Source organism: Drosophila virilis, chromosome 4 (assembly GCF_030788295.1).
Source record: "Drosophila virilis strain 15010-1051.87 chromosome 4, Dvir_AGI_RSII-ME, whole genome shotgun sequence".
NCBI classification, from domain to species: domain Eukaryota; kingdom Metazoa; phylum Arthropoda; class Insecta; order Diptera; family Drosophilidae; genus Drosophila; species Drosophila virilis.
Window position 1 is genome coordinate 2,758,230 of NC_091546.1, and position 22,642 is coordinate 2,780,871.

The window sequence follows — 22,642 nt, forward strand, 5'->3', positions numbered from 1 at the left end:
ACGGCCGCAATTCTTATCAATGACAATGACGTAGATGGCTGTGCAGACAACGACGAGCCAGCCAGCCGCTGCCTTCGGCTGCAAACCGAATTTGGGGCGATTGAACATTAAAAACTGTTGCACTACGGCAGCAAGAAGACAGTTCATTCAGAACAGTCACAGCACGCGGACAAGCAGCCAACCAGCCAGCCCGAACCATTGAAGCTCTAAACTCTGAACTCTGAAAGCAAACAACAAAGACCAGTTGAAGAAGGAGGCTGCATCGGTCATTTGTCCATCTGATCAGGCCCATAATTGGGACACTTAACAAACGTCTTTCACTCGTGAACCGTGTGTGTGTGTTTGAATATGCAGTTATCATTGTCAGCGTCCGGAAATGGGCAGAGCATGCTGCTGGCGCTGCTCCTGCTGCTAGTCGGCTTGGCGGCAGCGGTGCCAGCATCTGTGCTGGCCCAGAATACAGAGCTATCCACCAATGCGAACAACAAGCTGCAACAGCAGCAGCAACAACAGCAGCAGCAGCAGCGGGAACTGCCGGCAGGTGAGTGCCAAAGTTCATATTTTTTCAAGTGCGTGGGTCGACACAGTGCCCACATACGTCAGGCGGAACGTGCCGTTAATGTTAAAGGTCATTTGAAAATTTCATGTTTGAAAAATGGACATACGCCCCATAGACCCGCCTTGTTACTGACTGCGGCATAAGTATCCTCTCCCTCTGTGTGTGTGTTTGTGTGTGCACGGTAAAACCTAACAAAAGTGAGCGCATTTTAAGTGTGTTTGGTTTTTGCTTTTATCTAAAATATATTGAAATTTCTTTGCTTTTAGAAAGTGCTTTTAAAGAAGTTACAAACGTATTAAGAAATTTTTTTTTAACAAATTAATTTCGTTTCGTTTCCTACTTTAATGATTATTAGAAATATTTATTTATTATTTGAATATTGAATTAGGAAAACAAAATATTTTTCTTGTTTTGAGTAAAACAAAACTTATTTTGTTTCGATAAATATGCTTCAACTTTTTTATAGGTATATATAGAAATGTTTACAAAAAAAAAATGCGGCTAAGCATATTGTTTTTAATACCAAGTCTATATAAGCAGATAGATTTTGATTAAAAAAAAATTATTGTTTGAAGAGAGAGAGGAAAAAGTATATAAAAACAATCCCCAAACATAGAAATACATATTTTAATCGAAGTTTCATTTTCTGTTAACAAACAAATTTGTTATATTATTAAATCCTTTTTTAAAGTTAGCTCTTAATTTATAAAAAAAAGTCTTCAAGCATTTTTCTAATATAAAATGAAATCTAATAACAAAAATCAAATTGTTTTCATTTTTATATCAGCTAAAATGCAATTTAACAAGCGCTTCGGCAAGTTTCGTGTGCAGCTTAGCTGTGTTTTACTGTACATGTAAATGTGTGTGCGTGTAACTTGTAAGTTGAGCACATTAAGCAAAACGCCCACGCGCGCTTAAAATGCAGAAGGCAACGGACCACCCAGCATCCTGTCTGTGTTGCTCATCTCCGCTTGCCGCCTCAACGCCCCTCCCCCACCTTGCTCCCTTTGGCATCGGCCAAAACCCAACAAATTCGCCATTTCGCTTAACAGCAGCGCTTTCCATTTTCCGCTGTTGGGCTTGCAGGAAATTGCGTAGGTGTTTGCCACAGAGGAGGCAGCACGACAGCTGGCAAGCAGCTTGTGGCTCAGCCGATTTTACCAAAAAAAAAAAAAAATAAATATACATACATAAAAAGAATTTTATTTTATGCTGTCATTGTTGTTGTAGTTGTTGCTTTGCACTCCAGAGCCAGCGGGCTTAGTGTAGCATTACAATCATTGCGAGTCATAATATACAAAAATACACAAATACAAACACACACACACACACACACTTGCTCACACAGAGTCAGCTACACCTACGCAACGCGTGGGCGGCTGCTGCACAAAATGGCGGCCAGCCTCTTTTGGTATGCAAGCCAGCGTACATATAATGTGTGTGTGTGTGTGTGCGTGTGTATGTGTTTCTGTGTGTACGTGCGCGCGATTTCATTTCTATTTTTAGATATCCCGTTAGAGCAGCCGTTTTTGCTGTTTGCTTTTAGCTGCTGTCGCTGTCGCAGTCGCTGCCGCTGCTGCGGTCGCTGCCTGTGTATTGGTTGCTTTTAATGTGCCCAGCATTGGGCTTAACATTTTCGGGCGCGCTTAAAAGTAGGCAACGCTTTTGCTGTCAAGCCGCTAACAGCGCTCAGCGTTGACAGGCCAATTCAAAAAGACGGCTTTGCCATACTTTTCAATTACGAAACGGCACATAACCTAACCCCATGCACACACACACGCACATAACAAATATTGATATAAGTCTCAGATTTGGCCATAGAGCGTAGCATATGCCATTGTGAATTCATCAAATATTCATTGCGGCTGTCAATTGCAGAGTCAAGGCGTTGGCTAACCGCAAAGATATATACTCTACGTATATAGAAGGTACATATAAGAGAGAGAAAGAGAGAGAGAGAGAGAGCGAGAGAGGGACGGAGTATGCGAGCAGCTTTGACTGGCCGCAAAGCAACCGCATTTCCATTTTGTTGTCACAAATTTTCCATATGCCGTTATTATTAAGTTATTTTCAGGCCGCACTGCCTGCGGACACGTTAATTGTGTTGTTGCCAACGTTCTTGGTACTTGTTATTCAGCAGCTGCGCTAGCCCAGGCTAAGCAACAACAACAAAAACGACAACAATAACAGGCCCAGGCACCACAAGAACAGCCCCAACACAATCACAACTGTGTGTGTATGTGTGAGCTTGTGTGTGGCAAAAATTGAAGAGCAAACAACTTGTTGATATTTTTACAGTTCAGTGAATATTTTCATGTTGGCAGCGGCAGCAACAATGCGTTAAGCGACGTCAGCAAACGTCAGCGCGTATAATTTAGTTGCCTGTTTTATTTATTTATTCCCCCTCCCCCCCCCCCCTGCACCCGGCAATTCCTTGCCGGAGGATACCCAGACGCAACAGCCGAGGGAACATTTTTTATAGCCACAAACCTGCCTGCCCTCCCCTTGTTTTCTTGTTGTGCACACTTGGCCAAGGCTTAAGGCTCATGACGAGGCTTTTGCCAGCTCTTGGACAAGGCAAACATATGGCCAAGTTGGTCAGAATAATAGACGAGCCAACTGGAAACTGGGTTAGCCTGTTTTCGATGAAGGCCACAGCAAACTACTTTAGCAAATGCTTTAGAAAATATGTCAGCCATATTGCTAGTTGTACATTATGCTAAATTCTTAAAGATATAATAAAATGTATTCCCAAAATTAGACCATTTTTTGTTTATATGAACAATTAAGATAAGCTATCAATGGGTACGAATAAAATCATTTGTCTAGAGTTAACTTTTTTTGATAAGCGATTATTTCTGATTTTAGACATGGCGCATCATTTTGTGGGAATACCCCAATGCCAATTTCTGCTTTAATTATGTTAGTGCTTCGTCCCTATGAAATAAATTAAATTGTATTAATATATTCCCCCAAAAACATTTAATCAAATAGATATAATCGCAATAGATTCAAAATAATAGTACAACTTAAAAGAACAAAATATCCTTCCAATTATAGAGAAATTAAATAAAATACTGCCAATAATATATAGTATAATATTCCAAATGTTCTCTACACGGAAAATCAGTACATTTTCAACAAGGTTATAACACTTTAATGCAGATAAGGTTGGGTTGGGTTGGGTTGGGGGAACTTTAATAGCCGGTCTGCCCGACTAAACAATAGATTAACGATTGCAATCCAGTTCTATGTACTTACATATAAATCATTGTTGATCATTTGTTGGGGCATTTGTTTACGCGCTGGGTCTTTCCTTATCGCACGGGTTATTATGATACTAGAGAGAGAAAAAACAAAAGCATTTCAAATGTCGATACAATATGGAGTGCTAAGTAGATAAACATGCGCTTGGCAATGCGCAGGAAAATCCCCATGAAATATGTGGCCCCATGAAATGATGGGCTCCACTTAAAATGGAGCTAAATCAAACACGTTAGATGGAGCTGATAGCTGCGTGGGTCTGCGGACATGAGTTTGACTCATGACAGTTGTCACCTGTTACAGTGAAAGCTCCATTAAAATGACAGCTTCACAACCTGGCCAAGTGCTGATTGCTTCCAATTCTTTTAAATTACTTTTTAATTGGGCGGGCTTGAAAAATTATATAAAAATGGAACTAGCAAATTAAATGTCAGCTAGAAATCGTAAGATAAACAAAATTATTAATCCCCCTAATAGAGCTCGTAAGCAAGCTGTCTGCACCATGGAGCATTCACTGTAGTTGATTGCCGCAAGTGTTAATTCAAGTTTAATTGCCAGCTAGGAAACGCTTGATTATCGGGCCCAGGCCAAGTCGATTCAATTAGCATTGTGCAGCGTTGTGTAAGAGCCAACAGTAAATATGATTAGGGATAATAATGTCAATGGGTATTAGTTGTTATGGGGATAAACCGACCAACTAGCTAAATGCCTCGCGACAGCCAGCTGCTAAAGTATATGCAATAAACATGGCTTTGCCGGCGCTAATAGCAATTAGCAAAGCTGGCGATAATAAAATATAAAAAAAAGTATGCTTCCAAATGAAACAAATTATGTTAGACAGCAGCTTGGCTAATTGCTTTTGGCCGTTTATTGAATCAGCAGCAGCGCAAATTGAAATATGCGACGACCCCTAAAAGCACGCAATGGTAAATTACATTCAATTTTCTATATATTTTGCAGTGAAACACGCTGAGGATGGGGCAACATCGAGTGGCACAGTGCCACAGGCCGACAAAAAGTCAAGTCCGGAAATTGTGCCCGCTACCTTTAGCAATTCACCGGCCAGGAACGGGCCCAACGAACAGCCTCAACAGCCACAAGCTGGCCTCTATGCGCTGCCCAGCAACGATGAGATCCTGGCCGCTGTGGCAGCCGCCGCCCAGGGTGGCCAGCAGCAGGCTCAGAATGAGCCAACGGCTCTGGAGGAGGCTGTGGCCAGCTCCACAATGCGCAAGCGTGGCATTAACTATGAGTATAATCCATATATGAGCGTGGCTGGCAACGATTATGGCAGCGAAGTGCCCAATGGTGTTTGGGCCGAGGATTATGAGCCCGCTGCGCCCATTGGCTACAACAACTACAATAACTATAACAATGAACGCGACCTACAGGAACTGGACGATTATGTGCCGGAGCGACATGGTAAGTGGCATTAATTAGCATCATTTTGCGGCCAATGCCCATTTCAATCGGCCCCTCTTTAGCGAACACGCCCACTGGACGCAATAAGGCTTACGATAATCTACAAAATCTGCTAAATGCCGAGGCCTATTTGGAGAGCATTCCCCTGTCTGTGCCACTTACCTATGCCAATCGTAACTATAATCTGGATGAACGTAATAAGCGTGGCATCTACTATAATTTGGCCGGCGCTAATGCTCCCAGCGAGAATCTCAATTTGAACAAATACCGTCGCTATGGAGATATGCGGTAAGTTTAAATCATTTACATACAGTCTACAGTTATGTTAACAGCTAAACATGTGCTTAGCAGTTATTCGCACTGTAGGAATAACACTGACATTATATGTTATTAACATTGCATAACTTTGCATGTTAGAGTACATAGAATGTTAAGTGAAAAGTAAAATGTTCGAATGCTTTTTCTGAAAATCAATTAAAGAAGAACCCATTTGAATTAAATCCAGTTTTCGAACACACTACTTACACCTGTTCAAACTAGTTCACCCTGACAGCTCCCATCCAAATAATTGTGCTAATTTTATTCTTATCTATCCGCTTAGCCTGAAGCGTGACACCACCAAATTGACACCAGCTGACATGTTAGCTCTTGTTGCCCTGGTCGAAGCCGGTGAGCGAGCCCGCAAGGAGAGCGATGTGGAGAGCGGAGTTTCGGTGCCCTTGATCGATGCCGATGAAATGGATTATGTGCCCGCTGGCAGCTGGTTGGATGCACCCGTACAGCAACAGCAGGCGCCCGCACTGGTCGACTATTATGGCGTGCCCGTCGAGGCGCAGGTGGTGCCCAAATATGAGTATGTGCCACGCCCACAGAAATATATAGGCAGCAATAGTCGTAAGTGTTGGAAACAGCCGAAAGATGGCGTCAACAACAAAATGCTGATTGATATTCTCCTATTTTTTTCAGGTCTTGGTTCCTCTAAGCGTTTCATGGTGGCCAAGAAGAAGCGTTCCATTGGCCAAACCCAGTTTATGAACGAACCAGTGGGCGAACGAGGACCCAGCTACTATGGCGAGAAGTTTTATTAAAATAGACCAAGACACTGAAATAGAGCAGGCGAGGTATAGAGCAAGCGAGCGGATGTAAGAGAGAGAGAGAGAGAAAGAAAATAAAAGTTTTCAAGCTGAGCTTTCCGGTTTTATTCAAAGAAGAAAATAATGTCCCCAATCATTTGACCTTTGCCCTAGATTGCAAACGAAAGAAAATAAAATACATACAATTTAAACAAACTAATTAAAACGAGTCAACGTCGCGTGCAATTTTTGTGTAGAGTTTGAATTTGACAAAAACATAAAAAAGAAAAACAACAACAACACGTAATATTATTATATCTATGCATATATAATATCTGAATATTGTATGTCAAGAACATAATCAAAATCAATGTTTTTAAAACACTGACAACAGGGTTGACAAACAATTGTCCAATGCGAACTTACCTATGCCTATACCTAACCTAACTTCAAGTAAACCTAACCACACTTAATCAACAATGTCAATGTCTATTGTCAAGATTTTTGATCCCCAAAAAAAAAACTGTACAATTAAACAAAAGAACCGCCAACACTATCAGTATATTATTGTGTAATATCAAAACTAGAGGCTTCCCAAGTAGTACAAAAAAAACCAAAAAAAAAAGGAAAAAAAAAACAACAAAAAACAAAAAAAAAACAAAGAAAATGTTTATCTACAAATGTCAAACAATCTATAGATACTTTACGATAATTACTTTAAACGAGCTCAGCAGCAACAGATTATCTGTCAATTTGCTTTAAATGTTTTTTAATTTTTTTTACAAGAAGGCGCCATTACACTGTACTACATTCGAACTATTTACACTGAGCGACTAGCAACATACTTTTATGCGAATGTTGTTAAACCAACTATTTGAAATATCTATGCAACTAACAATTATATTAACAACAAATATATATACACACACATATATATATTTATATGATAATCGAGATATATGTATACAATTATTATAATAATATGCATACTATTTGTCAAAAAAAAATATATATATATGTATATGAAGTGGCTCAGCGCATAAAATATTGAAAATATTCTATGCCAATTCAGGCGGCGGCGGCGTACGAAAACCGTGTTAATTTATTTTAATAAAAATTGTCTGACTGTTTTATTGAAAAAACCAAAAAAAAAAAAAAAAACATTGGAAAATGGAAAAACGTTTAAAATATACATACTACGATATACATGCATACTTATACATAATTATATACAAATTTATTTAAAAATTTATTACAAATTATAAATAGCTACAAATACAATGTATGTGCCCCCGCATACCATATTACTTATAAAAAATAACAAAAACACTCACAACTAACTAAATTACGTATATATATTTTGAAATATGTATTCTATTTTTTTTTTGTTTTGATTGGCTCATCAAATATTTTGGCCGTTAATTTATGTTATGGTATTATGTGAGCTTAATTTTGATTGGTTTTACGTATAAAACTGATTTATGATTCATTTAAATAAATATATCTTTGGTTTGGAAAACCTCAATTAAAATGCCTTAATTATTCATTAACAGAATCGAAAATGGCATGCTGTTAACGCTTAACAGTTTTAGCTGTTGGGCACATTACAGTGCGTCTGTAAAATAACATTCGCCTGTTAAGTGTCATTTGCTGCCTATTAAAATACAATTAATTAAATATATATTCTTTATCAGCGCCGATAACTGAGTTGGTCTGTGTGCACTTTGCTTTATACATACTTAATATTCATGCAGCTGCAATTTACTCACAGGTCTATGAATAAACCTTATTATCATTAAATGATGATTGATTTGTGAGCGCATTCATATTGCAAATGTGTGTATACATAAGGTTTTTAAGGCTTTTCAGTGAAATATCCATAAATAAACTAAAGGTATTTGCGGTAATAGATTTATATTTAACGTTACGTTTCCTTAACTAACACATAAAATAAAATAAATATTCAGTTAATGAAACGTGCGAAAGCCATTACAACAATTAACCAGGCGCCACATGTTAAACTCTGGACCATTCATTGATTTGGCAATTCTGAAGGGTTCTTTCTTCATTTTGTTCATAAATCAATGACGTCACAAATGGCGCAGCAACAACTACGCACAATCAAAATACACATCGAATTTTGTTGTCAACGAGAAGAACAGAACAGTTGTGGCTGCCTACGAAATACCCTGTAAATTCATTTCTCATAATTTCAATAGAATGAAGTATTAGATGTTTGGGAATTATGCAAGATATCTCAATGTTGATCATAATAATGAACAATATTATACAACATTTTAGTTTTATGCATAAATAGTCAATGTTTCTTCGCGGATCTTCAAACTGAGGCAAACTAACGCTGACTCTAAGATGTTTGCCTATCCAACTCCATTTACCCATTAATTAAATTTATATATAGCACACGCATCTTTGTCGTGAATTGCCTTCAAAAACGAAGAGTTTAACAAATGAAAATTGGCAGGCAATTCAATGAATGCCAATTAACAGCTAAACGAAATTAAATAGTTTAAATGAAATATAGGCGCTCAAACATTTTTATTGAAACTGTGTGCAAAAACTCAATAAAAATCAATTTCTGGCTGCCAAAAACTAAAAAACCTAAATTGTTTTTTCGTTTTTGTTCTTGTCTCTTCACAAATATCAGCCAAATGCTGTGCCACATGCTGCACAATGCTGGACAATGCGGGCCGAACAGCCAGCGAGGCATAGAACCCAACAGGCATGTCCATGTCCCGGATCTATGGGCAAGTAATGGCCCATAGAGCCGTCACTGTGGCTGCTGTTGTACGCTGGACGTAAACAAACAAACAAACAACAAACTGCAGCAGAATTAGGTAAAATAAATAATAATGTTAGCGCAGTTTGAACGAATATCGAATACCCTGTGCAAAGGCGCACAGTATTTGCGCTTTAAATAGCTCAAACGAATTCAACTATGGACACATTCAAATGTATTCCAATATTGATATACGTATTAGCAGTTCATTTGGATGAGTGCGGCTTTCAATTACTCAAAATGTGCATAGTCCCCCCACCACCCTCGACAGCGCCACGCCCCGCACAATATATGCCATATGGAAACAGGCTGATAAAAGACAAATAAAAAATGCGAGTACAGCAACAACAAATGAAAATAAAACAAATATCAGCCAAGAGTAGCGACAACAACAACAACAACTGAAGCCATTAATATGTATTTCTATATGTAGAAGCTCTGGCGTCTGCCATGTGCGACCGGCAGTTAAGCCCGACGCGGAGGCCGGGTAGCTGACAACTCCCGTACTTAAGCGTTGACGCATTTGCATACCAAATCATCATCATCATCATCATGATGAAAGCTGGAAAACTGGGCCAGCTTTTTAGTTGATCTGTTGGCAAATACTGCCGTATTTCAGGAGTTGGGAAACCCAGAAACTCAAAGGCACATTGGCAAAAGATACGTTTGCCATTGAAAATAAAAATAAAATTAATTTTATAAATATAAGCAACCTCTTAAATAAATCTATACTTAAGTAAATATTTCGGGAGTTGGAGAAGCAGAAAATCAAAGAAACATTGGGAAAAGATATTTTTGCACTGAAATATTTCATTTAAAAATTTATCAGTAACATAATAAAATGAACATAAAAATTAAAATTATAAATTCATTAAATAAATCGAAAAAATCAAAAAGATACTTTTGCACTGTAATAAATAATTTTAAAAAAAATTGAGTTTAAAATTTATTTAGCCAATCTTTTCGGTTTGTCTAATTTTGTATAAGTTTAAATAAAATAAATAATAGCTTTTATTATTATAAAAAAAAGAAATAATAAGAATTTGTTGTCAATTTTATAAGGATTATTTTGTTCAATTTAAATTAAAATAAAATAAAATAATCAATTTAAATAAAAATTAATCATTTTTAGCTGATTTTAAATAGAAGTAACCAAAAATAACAATCTTTTGATAGTAGATCTCTTCGCTGGCTGAGAAACGAAAAGAAAATTAAATTTTAATATTCTTATTGCATATTGTTTAAAACAAAAAGTTTTCCATTTATTCCAAAGCAAGCAAACATTCTAATTATGGAACAGAATCTTCTAATACTTGTTAATCATACACGAAACAAATAAAAAATGTTTGTAAGCACATTGTATATGCTAAACACAGTGCTTAAGTTGGTATTTTTCATTTTCAGTTTAATAATCAAAACGTTTTAAGCATCGTATATATCTGTATCCATATATATATATATATATATAGATCTATCTACAACGATCAGCGCATGTTGGGCAGAACAATTTGCACCTCTGTCATGGGACGAATATCAAATTTGCCGCTAATTATAAGCACAAATTAGTTGCAAACCAGATTAAAAACATAAGCTAACAAAAATATTAGATATGTAAGCGGAAATGATGCCAATCAAAGTGAACAAAACACAAACGAGACAAGTTTTTCGTAAAACAAAAAAAAACAAGTAAGAGGTTCTAGTCGGGAGCTCCCGATTAGGGGATACCCTGAACCCTCTTCTTCCAACATCAAATGCATACATATCTTCTATTTTAAAAGCTATATGTCAAGTTTGGTGACTCTAGCTCTTATTATTTACCAAAATTGGCCAAAAAACAGGATATTGATATCGATTTTTATCGATTGCTTGGAAACGGAGTAGGTTATCGATTATCGCAACTCGATCTGCACAGGCACTTGGAGCACCTGCATCTAAAATCTCTAGCTAAAGTCTTTAGCTCTTATAGATCCTTGCGTTCATACATGCGGACAGACGGACAGACAGACAGACGGACATGTCTGTTACATACATTTGGATTTTGCACAAATACAATATACCCGTATACCCATTTTTAATGGGTTCAGGGTATAAAAACAAGTGTTTTTTTTTCGCTGCGCCTGACGTTTAGGCCAATTTATATTTATTTTATGCACGCGTTTTGAATGCCTAATTAATTGTGCTATATAGACAGATTTTGAGTCCAAACAATTGTTTCCGAAATTTTGGTAAATTTGGGTGTGTAAATTTCTTGGGTATTTGGTTTAAACAGTTCACCTATTTGTCTATAAATATTTACATACATATCGTTGTATAACTTTTGCCATTCATGAATAGCAATTGGAAATTTGATGTGTTTGTTGTGACTATTAAATACCCTTTACGGAAAAGTTGTTTACGGCTTTCATGAGTTCATGAATTTATTAAATAATAAGCTATGCATTAGGAATACGCCATAAATGTCGATCATATAGAATATATTTCTCTAAAATATATTTTGAACTAATTTAAACTCTTTAATTTGAATTTTCCTTACAAAAAGCTCAATCATTACACCCTTTAATCAGTTATATGCAGGGTATTAGCTTGGTTGAACTTTTTAGTGTGGCGCAAGCAAAGTCACCTTTAGCCAAGACAACAACCCGACAGCATGTACTACGTAACCAATTGGAATGAATGTGAAATAATTTGTGGAATGTGGCAGCTATGCTCGCAAAGTGCGTGGTAAGCGGTGGGGATGGTGGAAGGGGCAGGCGTTGCGTGGGGGCGCAGGGGAAGTGGGAGGACAAAATGTTGTACCAAAAAAACTGGTCGAATACAAGATACAAAACCTCCACAGCTGGCAGCTAAGGCAAGGCGCGCGCCAACAGGCACGCACACTCCACAGGCCGGTGCCAGCCCCCAAAACGAGACCCGGAGCCGCCGCTACACACAGATACACACACACACGCACACACACACGCGAGCATAGTGTGTGCTCTTGAAAATCAACGAAATAAACCGAAAATATCGCGTCGTCGGAAATGGGAATCCAGCAACGAGTTCAGTTGTTGGGCAGCTGCCTCTGGCAACGCACGCGTCGCACTTAAACAGTTCACAGTTCACAAATCGAAGCATATTTATATTTATAAAAAAATATATATATTTGCCATATTTGAGTAAACTATTAGACGCTCTTCACCATGTCCGAGGAAGTGCCCGCCAAGGGCAGCATTTTGGGCAGTAAGTGGATCGCCAAAAAGAAGGAAATAATATCTAAAATCCCAACTAACAATTGTGGCATATGTGTGCGCAAGATTTCGCCAATGCATGTGCCGAGTGCATCAGCCAGTGCAAGTGCAACAAGTGTCGCCGGGAAAAGAAAAACGGGCTGCAGTGGGCGTGGGATTGGGCGTGGGCGTGGGCTTTATCTGATGAAACGCACTGCCGCATGGTCGCAATGCGGCGTCTTTGGGCCTATTTGACCTCAAAGGCAGCACAAAGGTCGCACGCGCGCGTGTGTATGTGTGTGTGTGTGTGTGTGTATTTGCTATCCTTTCAGTTCACTATTAGGCGGCTTTTTATAGAACGCGCCCAAAATTTTGTATGTGCCTTTGCTCCTGTGCGAAACAAATAAACACAAAAAAAAAATGGAACAAAATTTACAAATTTATGATATCCCATTGACAGCTCGCCTGAAGGTCATTTGTATGTCAGCGCCATAAACAATGCCTTCTGATTTACTCAAACTCTGCCAAAATACACAGATTGCGCCCACTTGCCTAGGCCAACAAATTGATATTGAAATTAATGTGTACATCGCTTTATCTCATCGAATATATATATATATATATATATTAAATCGCTTTTGTCCTTCTGATTGGAACAAAAATTTGTTATAATTGCTGTTATTATTTGGGCACAGGTGAAAGCACTTGATGCGGCCGCTTTCTGTATGCTTTCACTTCAGTTTCCGATCCCCATTACTCCTCACATTTTTCCTTGAGCTGTCTCTTCTCTTATGCTTTCGTAAGGCTTCAATATCTTAGGCTTAAGCATCGAATATGGATACTTCCGGGTTAGTTTCTTCATTCAAATCCTTAGCATCTCATCTTTATCTTTATCTTTATCTTGTCTTTTATTCAACCTCTCAGACGTTTCCTTGTTATTCACATAATACCCAACTCTTCACTTCGCCTACTTTCATTCTAACATTGATCTTCAATTGACGCCAACTATTTAAAATCTTTTCTTAAGCAACTTTTAAGTTCGTATCTTCCATTTTCTTCAGCCACGTTCAATTACTTTTGATTCTCTATCTTAAAGATTTTCCCGATTTTTCTTACATTTTTTTCTGTGCTTTAAGATCTTATCTATTATTAGACCTGGTCTTGGGATTTATATATTTTCTGATTTTTTGACATATTCAAAATAAATAGAAGAAAAAAAATATATTAACTAAGAATTGAATTGGACTTAATTAAAGAGTTTTTTCGAATTGTTTTAAGAATTTTTGCTTAGTAAGCTTAATTAATGCAGAGCTTTAAGTCTTAATGAAAGATCGCAAGGGAATTTTCTTTAAAATAAAGAACTAATTATTTTACTTGAAGTAAGAAAATTCACAAACCAAGCAAATTTAAAATTAAAAAGGGGCACATAATCAGACCTTATTTAATTTATAGAGAACCAAACTTAAGTATGAAAATATTGGAAAAATGTGCTAGAAATAAGAATTTCGTGCTAAATTTAAGTAAAAACTCTCTTCATTTTAGCTTTGCCTTGCCAAGCGGCCACTTTGTGAATTTCTCACTGTCTAGGATTTAGTTGCGTTTTAGGTGTTAGCTCTTAAATTTAAAGTACAAATCGCCTAACCCCTGCTATCGCTATCGGAGCTATAAAAACTATGGAATTGTGATATTTCGCGTCGCTGCGATAACGACTGAACAATTGCGAAACGTTAATTTGTTTTGCCATCAATTTGTCGCCGGGTCTTTGGCAGTAGAGAATTTCAAATTGAAAATAAATACCATAAAAATTTCAATTTGTTATCGGGGAGCGGCCGTAATTGCCCGGCAGCAGCACCAATCGTGGGTCTAATAAGAAAACGACAAGAAAGAAAGAAAAGAAAAAAACACATTTCCCTGACCCACCCCAAAACTAATCGACTGCCGGAATTTGGCTCTTTGCAGAACTTGTGCCCGCACGCTATGTGCTCGCCATACTCGGCTCCATTGGCATGGCCATTGTCTACGGCCTGAAGGTGAATCTCAGCGTGGCCATGGTCGCGATGGTCAATCACACGGCCATACACCAGCTGCAGCAGCAGTCAGCCGGCCACCATAGCATTGCGAATGCCACCACCAGCGAGAGCAATCCCGTCGAGCAGTGCTCGCCACCAGGTGGCGCCACCAATGTCACCGCCAAGGTTGAGGTAGGTCGCCAGCCGTCGAATCACTTGCCGCCAGTTGCAATGCCATTTCCCAATCTTTTCACAGGACGGACCCTTCAGCTGGAGTGAGCCATTGCAGGGCACGCTGCTGAGCTGTTACTTCTGGGGCTATCTGGTCTCGCAGATACCATTGGCTCATGTGGCCGAGAACTTTTCGGCCAAGTGGGTCATGCTGTTCTCGGTGGCCATCAATGTGCTGTGCACCCTGTTGACTCCTGTCTTGACTGCATCCCATTATGGCGGCTTGATTGTGATGCGTGTGCTGGAGGGCGTGGGCGGCGGCGCCTCGTTTCCAGCGATGCATGTCATGATCGCCTCGTGGGCACCGCCCACAGAGCGCATGGTCATGTCCACCATCATCTATGTGGGCACATCGGCTGGCACTGCACTTTCCATACTGCTGGCCGGCGTCTTGTCCGCCTCCTGGGGCTGGGAGTCGGTGTTCTATGTGATGGGCGCTCTGAGCTGCATCTGGATGGTGCTGTGGGTATTTTTAGTGCAGGACAATCCCAACAAGCAACGCTTCATTAGTGCCGAGGAACGTCATATGATCACCAGCTCGCTGGGCACCGAAACGAAGGTCGAACATCATCCAAAGGTGCCATGGGGCAAGGTGTTCACCTCGGTGCCATTCTGGGCCATACTCATTGCGCACACCTGCAACAACTTTGGCTGGTACATGTTCCTCATCGAGATTCCATTCTACATGAAGCAGGTGCTCAAGTTCAATGTGGCCAGCAATGCGGCACTCAGCGCTCTTCCCTATTTCCCGATGATCATATTCAGCATATTACTCGGCAAAGTGTTGGACACGCTGCAAGCGAAGGGTAAGCTTATCCTTGACTTTCCATATCCGCATCCATATCCACACTTTTATCCACATTCATATCCATATCCATATCCATATCCATATCCATATCCATATCCATATCCATATCCATATCCATATCCATATCCATATCCATATCCATATCCATATCCATATCCATATCCATATCCATATCCATATCCATATCCATATCCATATCCATATCCATATCCATATCCATATCCATATCCATATCCATATCCATATCCATATCCATATCCAAATCCATATCCATATCCATATCCATATCCATATCCATATCCATATCCATATCCATATCCATATCCATATCCATATCCATATCCATATCCATATCCATATCCATATCCATATCCATATCCATGTCCATATCCATATCCATATCCATATCCATATCCATATCCGTATCCGTATCCATATCCATATCGATATTCATATCCATATCCATATCCTCCGATCTCTTCTAATAAGGAATTCATCTGTTTTTTTAGGCAAAGTAAGCACAACCTGCGCTAGAAAGACGGCCACCTCGATTTGTACCATTATACCAGGCATATGTCTGCTGATCCTGTGCTATATCGGCTGCCGTCACTATGAGGCCGTCTCCATCATGTCTGTGGGCATTGTGGCAATGGGCGCCATGTTCTCTGGCTTCTTGTCCAATCACATTGATATCGCGCCCAACTTTGCTGGCACTTTGGTTGCGTTGACCAACACAGCTGCCACCTTGCCTGGCATTGTGGTGCCGCTTTTCGTTGGCTTTGTCACCCATGGAAATGTAGGTGTTACCAAACGTAACTGGAAATAGTTATCCTAATCTCTATTTTGTATTGCAGCAAAATATTAGCGCCTGGCGCATCATCTTTGGCGTTACGATCGTATTATTCGCGCTGGAGTTCTTGGTCTTCGCCATATTCGGTTCGGGTGCTGAGCAATCGTGGAACAGATCTGGTGCCCAGAAGGAGGCTGAGGTCAAGGATGAGAAGACACCGCTTAAGGATGTTAATGCACCGATAAAGCCATAAATTTGTAATCTCGCTAGATGAATGCCAGCCGCATATTGCATTTCATTTGCATGAATTTTGAATTTTGTGTAGTTGAAGCACCGAACTGTCGCCCTGGACTGTAAATACTACAATTACCAATTATAGTTTTTAGTTTATCCTGTAATTACTAGGTATACTCGTATCTGTGCGTCTATGGACATTACATCTATGCTTAACCGCCTAACCAAAATGTACTTAACAAACGACAAGAATTCAAAAGTTTATCCGCATACAGAGTAAATAAAATTATATTGTACCAAGCTAAAGGGTTTCTGCTTACACGATCATAGCGGGATGGGAGAGGTTTCAGAGGTAATTACGAATATCTCAAACGCACCGAGCAAGTCTTTTCAAAATCCAGCTACTATATAATATGAATGTCAGAAAATATGAGAGAAAACGTTACAGATATATTTATTAAAAAAGAAAAACATCTATTTTTAATTTATGAACGAGCAAACTCTTTGAGAGTATCTCGTTAATTTGAAAAGTAAGTTGTATAAAAAAACATATTTGAAACGAAAAACAGGACTAATACAGGCTAATACCGGCAGGGCCCACTGTCGCGTTAAGTATGGACTAATTACGAATCGGACAAATCATATTATATTATATATGATTCCATCTACTTTTTAAAGAAAATTAATAGAACAACTGCCCGAAAAATCGCCACAGGCTGCTGCTCCATCGATTTCGTTTCATTGGATGTTTCTATTATGTGGCCATAGGTATTATGTGTCTAGGTATTATCAGCATGGGCGCCATGTTTTGTGGCTTCCTATCGAATCGAATTTTGCTGGCACTTTGATGGCTTTGACAAATATTGTTGCCACTTTACCGGGCATCATTGTGCTGCAATTGGTTGGTTTTATTACCAAAGGAAATGTGGCTGATCATGTTAATTCTAAAATAATGTTTCTTAAATAGCAAACGATGGCGTGTAATCTTTGTTGCCACGATGGTTGCGCACGTAATAGAATTTGTTGTCTATACCCTATTTGGTAAGGGTACATACAGCAGTATGAAATGATGGGTAGTTCAAGACATCGAAGCTTTTAGCTTATGAAAACCATATTTTAATCGTTTGCATGGCTTTAAGACTATTTCAAGCCTCATCTCTTTACTAAAGCAGTTGGGAAATTGTTAAATCAAGTCAGCTTGGCTTGCCGCAGATTGTCGAAAAAGATAGTTTATAATTAAATTATATATAGAAAAATATTTTGTGAAGACGGTATTTTAAAGAATATACAAATTTCAATTGTTTTGGGTAAAATTAAAACGGCAGCTTAAAACTAAAATGTAACGTGCATTTTGAATTTGAATTTAACGGCTGGTTGTGTCAAAAAAAAAAAAGATAACATAAGCATAACAGCAAACTACTGTGGCCTAACAGTAACTAGCTGAGGCGATTAACTAGTTCATTGTGATGCACGAAATTGAACCTGGTTCATTTAATTGAACGAAAATTTTGAGTTCGATTAAAGCAACTGTCGACCATTCATTCAGATGTTATCGATAACATTTGACTTTTGTTCTCGATAATGGCAATCAAATTAAATTAAATTACGTATTTTACACACAAAACCAAGCCAAAAATTTAGATTAACTTTCCACTATGTTAGTTTAAAACCATAGACAAAAAAATAACAAAAAAAAAATCCACAACTATTTAAATTTTGTGGCTTTTGGTGCGGCCACAACTCTGGTGCCTGTCGCTCCAAGTGAAACTGCCGCCGGCTCCGCAAAATGTTGAAAATACGCAACATTTGCATGCTGCAAAGGCGCTGGAAGAGCGGCAAACGGCGCTGGAATGTGCTGCAGCATAAGAAAAACAATTGTGATCGCGCACTGGAAAGTTTTGACGATTTCTACGGCTCCGTGTATGGCGGACGTTGGAAAAATATGCGTGCCGCATTGCTAACAGAGCACAAATATGTTGCCATGGTGAACAATTTCGGTGACACGGAGCAAACATGCAGCATGCTGGAGCTGGACGGTGCCATAAACATCAAGTCCCTTATACAGCTGGCACGTGAACGCGAGGAGACCGGCACGGAGCACAGTCTGCAGCGCCAACAAACGCGTGCTCATTACGAAATCGACGATAAGCTCGGTGCGCTGCTGCGCAAGCAACAGGAACGCGAGGTCGCGGCCATATATCCCAGTGCAGCAGAGGATGGACATGTGCTGCCACAGCAGCTCAACTATGAGAAGAACAACAACAACAACAACGAGCAGGAGGAGCAGACTGGAAGCGGCAGCAAGCAGGCGGAGTTCAAGCAAAGCTTGACCAGAGCTTTGGAGCATGATGTGCAATTGGATTCGAGTCGTTTGGTGGATCCACAATTTGGCACGGGCAGCCTGTACGAATATGTGCCCGCCAGCACCATCAAGGGCATGGAGGATTGGGTGGCCGAATCGGAGCATTACAAATATTATCAAACTAGCACTGATTTTCCGCTGATTATTGAGCCCGAGGCCATATTCCAATATCCGGAACACCTGGCCATCTACACCTATGAGATGGGCAACTGTGCCGAGTTCAAGCCTCCGCGTCAGTGCCTAACCGGTGTCCTCTCACATTTTCTGATGGATGGCGCCTCGGTGCTGCCGCCGCTGTTCCTGCAAGTGCAGCCCGGCGAGCGGGTGCTCGACGCCTGTGCAGCGCCTGGGGGCAAATCTCTGCTAATGCTGCAGACCCTCCACCTGGATCAGCTGGTGTGCAACGATGTGCAGGAGTCGCGGCTAAACAAGCTGCGACGCGTCATGCAGGAGTACCTGTTCGACTACAAACAACGCTGGGCAGGCAAACGTCTGATCTTCAGCCAGAGCGATGCACGCAATCTGGATGAGTATGGCAGCTATGACAAGATTTTGGTGGATGTGCCCTGCACCACGGACAGGCATGTGCTAATGCATCAGGACAACAACATATTCAAGCCGACACGGATTAAGGAACGCCTGCGCATACCCGAACTGCAGGCGGGCATCTTGGCCAATTGCCTGCGCCTGCTCAAACCCGGCGGCAGTCTTGTCTATTCCACGTGCTCGCTGTCGCCGGTGCAAAACGATGGCGTCGTTCACATGGCGCTGCAAAAGGTCTTCACCGAGCACGGCATTACCGCGCGCATCAGGGACCTCAGCCAGCACACAGCACTCTTCAGCGATATCTACAGATTCGAGCAGCCCAAGGGCTTGAAATATGGCCAAATGGTTTTACCCTATTTACCCGCCAATTTCGGACCAATGTATTTCAGTAAAATAACCCGGAACACTTGATGCGTTTGGACAGAGCAGAAAACTTTTTAGGTGATATCAAATTATAAAATGTACATCATTAAAGGAAAAATTGAATATTTGTTATGCGATTACGAGTTTTCTTCTTAACGGAAGCAGATACCCCAAAAGTATAGGAGAAACTTCCCATCAAAACAAAACAGTTATTTGTCAAAAGAGAAAATGATTAATCCATTTAAAGAGAATATCTTTCAAAGCTCAAGGCTCTAGCTCATGAGGTTTCCAAGAGAGACGCGCTCACACAGACGGACATGACCAGATACCTTTGAGAGATCGGGGATGACCCTCAGATACAGACAACAGGACAACGCCGGGTAACAGAAGCTAATAATAATATGCGAATATCTGTATTAATTTGACATTTATGTAAAAAGTTTTGAACCCGAATAGCGTGAAATAATAAAAGAGCTAAATTGTTCGCTCACATTTGTTTCTCAGTCTTCTTTTTCTTCTTGGGCTTAACGGGCAGTGGTCCAGGCATCTTGAAGATGGTGCTGCAAGCATTTAAGGTGAATATTTAAAGATTGTGTCGGACAGCTGTTTAAAGATCCACTTACTGGCATGTGGTGCAGATGGGACTGTATTTACAGAATACGGACAGGCAGACGGAGCAAACGTAGCCGATGTCGATGAGCTCGCGATGACAGAAGCACGAGGCGCGATAGTCAACCTTTGGGGTCGGCGGTAGCACCAATTTGTGACGCATTTGGGGCGATGGCAAGAATACCCATAGCAAATACTGTAGCAGGCCATCCAGCTGGGTTACCTTAAGGAACTGGCCATTGGTTATGTCACAGCCCTGCTGCAGCAGACTGAGTGTCTTGTCCAGGGCGCAGGTATCGATGACAATGCCCAGCTTTTGGGCCGTAAAGAACACGTTCATATAGGTCATATACTGTGAGGCGCACTCATTGCTGCCCGTGAGCACCAAAATGCGTGAGTGCATCTTGACGCCAGCGGCGACATTGCGTTGCAGCTGCAAAAGCACAATTAATTATTCAACAATAAGCAAACGCAGTTAAATTGGGAGTTCTTGCAACATACGCGGGATATGTAGCACAGCGCCATGGACATGCTGCCAGCCAGTAGACTCTCGCAGGATGCGCTCAGGCGTGGCGCATTCATAAGTATGCTGCCCAATTGTTGTTTCACTGTCTTCTCCACCAGGCTGAACGCCTCATATTGGCCATCAATCTGCCGGAGCTCCACTTGCCGCCCAGGCAGCGGGTACAGAAAGTCGCTGGAAAGTCGCAACAATTATTTCACTTACTATCACACCTGCATTAGACTTACGTGGCATGATGCGAACAGGATATTACAGCCAATTTGCTTTGCGCCTTTTGCATGAGATGCGCATTGCCAAAGGCGATGACGGCCTCCAGAATTTGTGTCAGATTTTGTGGATTTTGGCGCACGATCTGCTGTGAGGGATTCGTGTCCAGCACAATAGCCAACAGATCAATACTTGCTTCGGCTAAAAGTGCACAATTTTATTTAAATTTAAATCAAGTTTAACTATAATAAATACCTTCTTTATTTGCTGCTACCTCCGTTGCGTCCATTTTGCCGGCAAAATAAAGCGCTGTGTCAATGCTGCTGCAAGTCTGCAAGGTTGCGCAAGAGTTTGCAATACAGGCTGCTTAAAATTTATGACGTCACACACTCTCAGAGCGCTGAGAGCTGCGGCTAAGAAATGTTTAACTGCACTAATTAACATCAACATGTTATCCATTATTTTTATAATATGATATTATAAAGATGCGTTTATATTAAGAATGCGATGCGATGTTAGTTAAATGTGACGTCATTTGGTAGTATTTTTGTGTTTTCACAGATCGTTACCTCATGCATTATGCGCTTCGCTCGCGCCAGGGCTGCCACTGCTTCGAATTTAATTTTGCCATTCAACTGAAAACGCGTGCACTAAAAACAGCTGTTCTTGTCAGCTCTGAAATTTTACTGGGCGTTTCACCAGCTTTTGTTGATAAAAAACGCATTAAATACGTATCACATTCGGGCTTAAAAACAGGAAACATAATATAGCTATAAATATGCTCGTACTAGTACTTGGCGACTTGCATATACCACACCGTTGCAGTAGTCTGCCGGCAAAGTTCAAAAAGCTGCTTGTGCCCGGTCGGATACATCATATATTGGCCACCGGAAACATCTGCACCAAGGAATCGTATGATTATCTCAAATCGCTGGCCAACGATGTGCACATAGTGCGCGGCGATTTCGATGAGAATCTCAGCTATCCGGAGCAAAAGGTTGTGACAGTGGGACAATTTCGTATTGGCCTGTGCCATGGTCACCAAGTGGTGCCGCGTGGTGATCCGGAGGCTTTGGCACTAATCCAACGCCAGCTGGATGTGGATATACTCATAACGGGGCATACGTACAAGTTTGAGGCGTACGAGCATGGCAATAAATTCTACATAAATCCCGGCTCGGCGACGGGCGCCTTCAATCCTCTGGACACAAATGTGGTGCCCTCATTCGTGCTAATGGACATACAAAGCACAACGGTGGTCACCTATGTGTACCAACTGATTGGCGACGAGGTCAAGGTGGAGCGCATTGAGTACAAGAAGATATAACCAAGTATTAGCAGCAAATTCATTCCTCCTCACGCTTGTGCACGCACTGATCCGATCTGTCTTGATCTTGGCTTAATTACGGAAAATTGAATATATATATATATAAATAATGTATAAATTAAACACGTTTCCTTTTTTTTATTTAATAAAAAAATGTTTAAATTTTATTTAAATAGAATATAAAAGAGTACTTGCTTTTATTCTGATCATCTCCGGATGCGCTTACATGCATATGCGTGCAAAAGTTTTTTAATTGAATGAAAAGTCTGCTTAAAATGTTGACAAAGTTTCGTGCATTATTTTCATTGATTT

General features: G+C 40.3%; 5 protein-coding genes across 6 annotated transcripts in view; 4 read left to right on the top strand and 1 right to left on the bottom strand.

Annotated features, from left to right (window-relative positions):
* LOC6628254 (protein pinocchio) overlaps window positions 1–21,334 on the bottom strand; it is a 54,122-nt gene extending 32,788 nt beyond the window's left edge. Inside the window, exons 1-6 of one of the 2 annotated variants that reach the window (XM_070209052.1) lie at window positions 21,259–21,334; window positions 21,024–21,204; window positions 20,775–20,970; window positions 20,288–20,706; window positions 20,156–20,224; window positions 3,821–3,899 (exon numbers count right to left, since the gene is read on the bottom strand). In XM_070209052.1, the coding sequence (XP_070065153.1) occupies window positions 3,821–3,899; window positions 20,156–20,224; window positions 20,288–20,706; window positions 20,775–20,970; window positions 21,024–21,204; window positions 21,259–21,292 (978 nt within the window). In that variant the 5' untranslated portion in view covers window positions 21,293–21,334. The remainder of the gene's footprint in view (window positions 1–3,820; window positions 3,900–20,155; window positions 20,225–20,287; window positions 20,707–20,774; window positions 20,971–21,023; window positions 21,205–21,258) is intronic. The other variant, XM_070209053.1, reaches the window with a different exon arrangement.
* On the top strand, window positions 131–7,526 carry LOC6628257 (uncharacterized). The gene is made up of 5 exons (XM_002052900.4): window positions 131–541; window positions 4,784–5,245; window positions 5,308–5,533; window positions 5,847–6,139; window positions 6,212–7,526. Exons 1-5 carry the CDS (start codon window positions 349–351, stop codon window positions 6,331–6,333), a joined length of 1,296 nt encoding a protein of 431 aa, XP_002052936.1. The 5' UTR covers window positions 131–348; the 3' UTR covers window positions 6,334–7,526.
* MFS3 (major facilitator superfamily transporter 3) lies at window positions 12,161–16,693 on the top strand. The gene is made up of 5 exons (XM_002052899.4): window positions 12,161–12,334; window positions 14,281–14,522; window positions 14,587–15,367; window positions 15,879–16,165; window positions 16,224–16,693. Exons 1-5 carry the CDS (start codon window positions 12,295–12,297, stop codon window positions 16,410–16,412), a joined length of 1,539 nt encoding a protein of 512 aa, XP_002052935.1. The 5' UTR covers window positions 12,161–12,294; the 3' UTR covers window positions 16,413–16,693.
* Window positions 17,952–19,796, top strand: l(2)10685 (5-methylcytosine rRNA methyltransferase l(2)10685). Its single transcript, XM_002052898.4, has one exon. It carries the CDS (start codon window positions 18,180–18,182, stop codon window positions 19,710–19,712), a length of 1,533 nt encoding a protein of 510 aa, XP_002052934.1. The 5' UTR covers window positions 17,952–18,179; the 3' UTR covers window positions 19,713–19,796.
* A 319-nt stretch (window positions 21,335–21,653) lies between the features above and the next one.
* Window positions 21,654–22,497, top strand: Vps29 (vacuolar protein sorting 29). Its single transcript, XM_002052896.4, has one exon. It carries the CDS (start codon window positions 21,782–21,784, stop codon window positions 22,328–22,330), a length of 549 nt encoding a protein of 182 aa, XP_002052932.1. The 5' UTR covers window positions 21,654–21,781; the 3' UTR covers window positions 22,331–22,497.
* Window positions 22,498–22,642: the final 145 nt, after the last annotated feature.

Bases quoted from the DNA above. Each gene is read 5' to 3' on its own strand.
- Vps29 (XM_002052896.4), top strand. From the start codon at position 21,782: ATGCTCGTACTAGTACTTGGCGACTTGCATATACCACACCGTTGCAGT.
- MFS3 (XM_002052899.4), top strand. From the start codon at position 12,295: ATGTCCGAGGAAGTGCCCGCCAAGGGCAGCATTTTGGGCA. The intron at 14,523-14,586 runs GTAGGTCGCCAG...ATCTTTTCACAG, and splicing joins ATGTCACCGCCAAGGTTGAG to GACGGACCCTTCAGCTGGAG. The intron at 15,368-15,878 runs GTAAGCTTATCC...CTGTTTTTTTAG, and splicing joins GGACACGCTGCAAGCGAAGG to GCAAAGTAAGCACAACCTGC.
- LOC6628257 (XM_002052900.4), top strand. From the start codon at position 349: ATGCAGTTATCATTGTCAGCGTCCGGAAATGGGCAGAGCATGCTGCTG. The intron at 542-4,783 runs GTGAGTGCCAAA...TATATTTTGCAG, and splicing joins GCAGCGGGAACTGCCGGCAG to TGAAACACGCTGAGGATGGG. The intron at 6,140-6,211 runs GTAAGTGTTGGA...TATTTTTTTCAG, and splicing joins ATATATAGGCAGCAATAGTC to GTCTTGGTTCCTCTAAGCGT.